Source organism: Rana temporaria, chromosome 4 (genome assembly GCF_905171775.1).
Source record: "Rana temporaria chromosome 4, aRanTem1.1, whole genome shotgun sequence".
In the NCBI taxonomy this organism is placed as follows: domain Eukaryota; kingdom Metazoa; phylum Chordata; class Amphibia; order Anura; family Ranidae; genus Rana; species Rana temporaria.
This window is the reverse complement of record NC_053492.1, coordinates 121537028-121544041: the sequence shown is the minus strand read 5'-3', so window position 1 is coordinate 121544041 and position 7014 is coordinate 121537028. Positions and strand designations below refer to the sequence as shown.

The 7014-nt window shown below is 50.0% G+C and overlaps 1 protein-coding gene across 1 annotated transcript; it reads left to right on the top strand.

Annotated features, from left to right (window-relative positions):
- Window positions 1-1883: 1883 nt before the first annotated feature.
- On the top strand, window positions 1884-2504 carry TOMM7 (translocase of outer mitochondrial membrane 7). The gene has a single exon (XM_040348986.1). It carries the CDS (start codon window positions 1924-1926, stop codon window positions 2089-2091), a length of 168 nt encoding a protein of 55 aa, XP_040204920.1. The 5' UTR covers window positions 1884-1923; the 3' UTR covers window positions 2092-2504.
- The last annotated feature ends 4510 nt before the right edge of the window (window positions 2505-7014 follow it).

Here is a 7014-nt window from a genome sequence, read left to right as displayed (position 1 = left end):
TACAGCAACCTCAACGGCTCCACGGGCTGGGGACTCGGTGACTCCCCCGGTGGTGCCGCCTGTGGTGGCTCAGGCCAGTGTGGTGGCTCCAACGACGGCAGGGGATGGAAAAGGGGCCGGGGACACTGCTGCCAGGCAGGAAATTATCCGCTTGGCAGATGCGGCGAAATGTGAGATATATCTTTGCTATGAAGCATCTCTAGGGACTCATCTCAAGTCTGAAGTCAGGGAAAAGATCTGGAAGGGTGAGTATGTGGAGATTTTTTCTTTGCTCCCGTTAGAAAAATTTAATTTGGATAGGGGGGAACCGGACGAATCCAAGAAAGAGGAAGAGGAGAGGCGCAGGTACCGGCTGATCCCGCGTACGTTCGCCAATTGGTTACAGGCATTTAGCATACTGGCATGTGTAGTGGGGGAAAGGAAGCCGGAATGTTGTTCAGGTCTGTTTATTTACCAGAATGCCATTGGGGAGGCTCACAGGGTGTATGGGGGCTCGGCGTGGCTTAGGTACGACGAACAGTTTAGGCAGAGGATGGCGGTCCGGCCTGACCTGCGTTGGAATCAAAAAGACATGAACTTGTGGTTATGCTTGATGACAGCGGCCAGGGCTCCAGGGCAGTTATTTCCAGGGGGGGCCGGGGGTTCCAGTTCCCAGGGGCAACCGGCCGGCAGAGCAAAAGGGGTGTGTTGGCAATTTAATGCGGGCTCTTGCAAGTTCGGGGGTGCCTGTCGGTACAAACACGAGTGCTCGGGCTGCGGTGGCTCCCACCCGCAGTCCAAGTGTTTTAAGCAGAGCAGGGGCCGTACCGGGGAGTTTGCTCACAAGAGGGACGACGCCGGTGAAGGTGGAAAAGATGCGGCCGTTTCTCGGCAGATATCCGGATAGAAGGGCGGCGGCTATGTTGGAGAGGGGTTTTTCAGTGGGGTTTTTGATTCCGTGTGAGCTGGGGGTTGTTCCCCCGGTGCAACAAAATTTACGGTCTGCGTTACTTCATCCGGACGTGGTTTCGGAGAAACTGAGAAAGGAGGTGGCTCTGGGGCGCATGGCAGGTCCTTTTGGGGTAGCACCTTTGGCGGACTTGGTGGTCTCTCCGCTGGGGGTGGTGCCCAAAAAAGAACCTAACAAGTTCAGGCTAATACACCATCTGTCGTTTCCGAATGGTGGGTCGGTCAATGATGCCATTGATCCGGAGGCTTGTTCGGTCAGTTATACATCGTTTGATGCGGCGGTGCACTGGGTTAGGCGATATGGGCAAGGGGCGTTAATGGCAAAGACGGATGTGGAGGCAGCATTTCGGCTGCTGCCGGTTCACCCGGACAGCTTTAGGCTGTTGGGATGCCACTGGGAAGGACAGTTCTACGTTGACCGGTGCCTTCCCATGGGGTGTTCTATCTCCTGTGCGTTCTTTGAAACGTTTAGCTCTTTTTTGGAATGGGTGGTGCGGGACGTGTCGGGAGTGAATTCGGTTATCCATTATCTGGATGACTTTCTGTGCGTAGGGCCGGCTTCTTCCAGGGTGGCGTCAGTGCTCCTGGCCACCCTGGAACACGTGGCGGAGAGTTTTGGGGTTCCGCTGGCCCCTGAGAAGACAGAGGGGCCGCGCACGGTCATGACTTTTCTAGGGATCACTTTGGATTCCGAAGTCATGGAATGCAGGTTGCCAGAAGATAAGGTAGTGGCGCTTAAGGCTGAAGTAAAGGGCATGGTAGGGGTGCGCAAAGTTCGACTTAAGGAGCTCCAGTCATTGCTGGGGAAGCTGAACTTTGCGTGCCGCATTTTGCCAATGGGGCGGGTTTTTTGTCGGCGGCTGTCGGCTAGCACAGCGGGGGTGGTGGCTCCTACACATTTTGTTAGCTTACAAAAAAATACACAGAGGGGTGAGAAGTCCTTCCTGTCGTCCGCCGGTGTCCTCTACAACCACCATGCCTGAGCTCAGCAAAGAGTCCAAGCAGCGTCTGCAGAAGGTGTTCAAATGCGGCCAGTTCACAATCCGGTGGGGCTTCGTCCCCCTCATCCTCTACCTAGGATTTAAAAGGGGAGCTGACCCTGGAATGCCTGAACCCACAATACTAAGCCTTCTCTGGGGATGAAGAGTTCAGAAATACACCTTTTAGGTCCAGACACTGAAAATCTTCATCACCGCTGGCTTGGAAGAGAGGAATACTGGTGCCACAGTTCACAAACCTAAAGCAGCTTGGATTTGTTTCACCTGGACTTACTACTACCATACCATTTGATCCATCAATGCCGCAGCAGGACCGACAGAATTGTGAAGGCCGTTTTCTTAATACAAACATTGCTTTTTTTTATGTGTTGTTCTATATTTGTACACAGATGTTTAGCCTATGTACATTCCCTTCCAACAGAATCATTCAGTAGTAAATGTACATTATTTATCTGTCTGTGTTTTTTTTTATTAAATGCACAAAGAGCCTAACATATCCTGTATGTATTGGTAACTGGAGAAAAATGAAGATTGCATCAATAAAGATTTATGAGAAAAAAATAAATAAAAATACACAGAGAGGACCTACGGGTATGGCATTCATTTTTGGAGGAGTTTAACGGGAGGGCTTTATGGATGACGGGCCCTGTCAGCAATTTTGACTTGGAGTTATACACGGATGCTGCGGGGTCCACAGGCTTCGGAGCTTTTTTCCGGGGCAGGTGGAGCGCGGGCCCGTGGCCGGTCAGCTGGGTGGAAGCAGGGTTTACAAGGAACCTGGTCCTGCTGGAATTGTTTCCAGTGGTTCTGGCGGTGGAGCTGTGGGGGGCAGAGTTTAGGGATAAAAAGGTGAGATTTCACTGTGACAACCTGGGAGTGGTGCAGGCGATTAACCGGGTGTCGGCATCCTCGCCACCGGTGGTGCGATTGCTGCAACCAGAGGCGTCCCTAGGGGGGGGCCAGAGGGGGCCCTGACCCCCCCAACATCATGCTGTGCCCCACCATGTGCCCCCCCAAAAAAAAAAAATTTTTTTTTTTTTTGCAATTTTTGTATTTTGCTCCCCGAGAGGGAGAGCGTCCCCAGTCAGCTCTGCGGGGGATTCCTCCCACTCCCTCTGCTCGCCATCACTGCATAATGTGAGCGCTCACACAACCAGATATTCTAGCCTGGACCGTGTTTAAGTGTGTGCACTGCAGACTGCAGTACACTGTAATCACTGAACTACATTATCTCCATCCCTTCTCTCCCCCCCATTTGTCTCCCTCCCCCTCTCCTGTTCTTTCAAAACATTCACAATTTACTTTCACTTTCAGTTAGGCAGATAATATACGGTGCAAATTTCTTTCTTGCATCCACAGATTGCAGGAAAGAAACTTGCATGATTCCCCCATCAACAGACAGTGGTGACAGGGGAATATCCCTCCTGCCCAGCAATTATATTCTCCCAACAAACAGTGATTATCACCAGTGGCTATACAGCAACCACTAGTGATAATCATAAGAGAATCTGCTCATTAATGGTTCAAATCTCAGCCAGTTTCTGCTGAACCAGCTGAGATTTAAACTGTCTATGGCTGGTCTTAGCTCTTAGGCAGCCCATACATTGATTAGCACTGTGGAGTGTCGGCTTCCTGGCGGGATCGGGCATGTGGGATTTCAAACACACCCGAGCCCATCTCTATTGGTTGTAGACAGTTGAGCTCCCTGCAGGTTGCTTAGCAGCAGTGGACCCTTCTCTGACATGCTGATCGGGATGCAATCCAGGTGATGCTCTTAGTCAAATCCTAGTCATAAATATCAGAGATTTTATTGATCAAAGCCCACACTTTACAGGCATAGAGCCCACACTTTACAGGCATAGAGCCCACACTTTACAGGCATAGAGCCCACATGGCTGCTGATCATACGGCTGATTATATATATATTGTGGTTGTACTCTTGATGCTAATAAATACTGTGTTTATTAGATCTGACTGGGAGCATCACCTGGATCACATGCCGATCAGCATGTCAACAGAGAAGGTTATACAGCATTACTGCTGCTAGGTGGCCAGCTGGGGGCTCAGCTCTCTATAACCAATAGTGCCAGCCTTCCCCTGCATGCACCCATAATGTCACCAGCACTAGGTCCTAATAGACTGCCGCCGCTGCCAAGGAGACAGATGCCAGACCAGCGCTGTAAATAGCAGGGACAGGACAGCTGGGGATCGATCCCCACTGTGGCAGAACACCAGGGCCCGGTGGCAAGACAACCTTTGCAACCCTGATAGTTCTCCCACTGCTTTGGACCCTTATATTTTCTTGGTGTGCTGGTGACATATATCTCTTGTTTTCTGCCACCCTGGGGGGCCCCAGTATAGTAGGAAGGGAGCTCACTGCAGAACATATGAAAGGGCCCATAGTGGGTAGTGGGATCGTAGTAAAGGGCCCCAGGAGATGGAGATTATATATATATATATATATATTTGCATTTTATAGTTGGCCCCCCTACTTTTGTCCCTGTCCCCCCATGCGCCCCCCCTAAATATGAAAGCTGGAGACGCCACTGGCTGCAACACCTGGTGCTGAGATGTCTGCAAAGGAATGTATTTATTCATGCAGTTCATATACCGGGAGTGGAGAACGTCATTGCTGACGCCTTATCTCGTTTTCAGTGGGACAGGTTCCGAGAGTTGGTGCCGGGATCGGAACAACACGGAGTGCCTTGTCCAGAGGAGCTGTGGAGGATTGCGTTGGCGTGATCTCTGGTTGGCTCAGAAAGTCAGTGAGTGAAGCCACATGGGTGGCGTACAGTAAGGTATGGCAAGAGTGGGAGTCTTTGGCTACCTGGGCGGCGATTGATCCTTGTGGGCCGGACGTGCGAGGTTTGTTATTTTATTGGGTGGCTAGATGCATGGAGGATGGGGTGTCAGTATCGGTACTAAATCAGAAGATGGCGGGTTTGGCGTTCCTGTTCAAGTTGCGGGGTTGCCAAGATTTCACCAAGGATTTTTGGGTTAGGCAGGCGCTCAAGGGGTATAGGAAAGCTCGTATGACCCGGGATGTTAGGCGCCCGGTTTCGTTCTCGGTGCTGCAAGGTTTGGTGGGGCAGTTGCCGGGTATTTGTTCCTCGGAGTACGGAGTCAGCGTTATTTAAGGTGGCGTTCATATTGGCGTTCTTTGGGGCCTTCAGGATAGGGGAGTTGGTGAGCCCATCGAAGAAGAGGCCCGGCGGCCTGAGTTATGAAGAGGTAAGTTGTGGGCGAGACAGGGTGACGCTTTGGCTGCGCAAGTCAAAAACGGATCAGATGGGAAAGGGACGAGAGGTTCTACTATTTGCCCTGCCGGGGTCTACGCTGTGCCCGGTGGGGGCGGTTCGGGCGTTTCTTGACATGCGCCCGGGGGCAGAGGGTTCCTTTTTGATACATGGTGATGGGTCCCCCCTTTCCAGGTACCAATTTGTTACCATTTGTTACCATTTTTAAAAAAGGGCTCCGTGCGGGGGGAGTGAATGAGAAAAGTTTCCACTCGCTGGTGGTGCGCCACATGGAGCTGGAGGAAGAAACATGGAGGTATTTACGAGGGGATGGGGTGCATCTCACGTCAGTTGGGATAGACATGTGGTTCTTGGGCTTGCAAGACGGGATTCAGAGGGCCATTAGGGTGTGGAGGGGCACCCAAGGATAAGGTTTTACCCTTGGGTGCTGTGGCGTGGTTTTGGTCTCTGCGGGTGAAGGAGGAGCCGGAAAATAAGGGAGTTAAGACCTGTCGGTGACAGGAAAAAGGATGGTGCCCAGATAACGGAGGTTACCTGGAGGGAACGGTATGGTGCACTGCGGTCGGGAGGGTCTCTGAGCACGCATCGGCTTGAGGCCTGACAGAAGGGCACGAGAGACCGCAGTGCAATTGAGGAGTTAATTGTATATATATGTTTATATATATACAGGGTTTGAGTTTGTGTATATATATGTTTATATATATTTATAGTGTTACAGTTACAGGCTTTCGCCTGCAGAGACCAACGTCAGTTAGTTATAGGACAGGTGTGTTGTTTACGTTAAAATTGTTAAATTATTATCTTTAATAAAAATAAGGCTGCTACGGCCTATTATTTTACCCAACAACTGGTGTGGTCTCCATTCAATGGGAAGAAGGTTGGTTTTGGGTAGTAGGGGTAATAATACGGTTTAATTGCACATCTGTTATACCATAGTCAAGGTACGTGCTGTGCTATTGTCCAGCCGTGGGTCACGGGCGCGCGCCCGCGACCCGGTCCGAAGCTGCGGGACCCGCGGAAACCCGATCGCCGCTGGAGTCCCGCGATCGGTCCCCGGAGCTGAAGAACGGGGACAGCTGTGTGTAAACACAGCTTCCCCTTTCTTCACTGTGGCTCCGTCATCGATCGTGTGATCCCTTTTATAGGGGGACACAATCGATGACGTCACCCCTACAGCCACACCCCCCTACAGTTGTAAACACAATTCAGGTCACACATTACCCCTACAGCGCCCCCTGTGGTTAACTCCCAAACTGCAACTGTCATTTTCACAATAAACAATGCATTTTAAATGCATTTTTTGCTGTGAAAATGACAATGGTCCCAAAAATTTGTCAAAATTGTCCGAAGTGTCCGCCATGATGTCGCAGTTCCGAAAAAAATCGCTGATCGCCGCCATTGGTAGTAAAAAAAATTTTTTTTATAAAAATGCAATAAAACTAGCCCCTATTTTGTAAACGCTATAAATTTTGCGCAAACCAACCGATAAACGCTTATTGCGATTTTTTTACCAAAAATAGGTAGAAGAATACATATCGGCCTAAACTGAGGAAAACATTTTTTTTTATATATATTTTTGGGGGATATTTATCATAGCAAAAAGTAAAAAATATTGCATTTTTTTTTCAAAATTGTCGCTCTATTTTTGTTTATAGCGCAAAAAATAAAAACCGCAGAGGTGATCAAATACCACCAAAAGAAAGCTCTATTTGTGGGAAAAAAGGACGCCAATTTTGTTTGGGAGCCACGTCGCACGACCGCGCAATTGTCAATTAAATCGACGCAGTGCCGAATTGCAAAAAGGGGCAAGG

What these genes read in the sequence shown, in the direction of transcription:
- TOMM7 (XM_040348986.1), top strand. Translation starts at nt 1,924, where the DNA reads ATGCCTGAGCTCAGCAAAGAGTCCAAGCAGCGTCTGCAGAAGGTGTTC.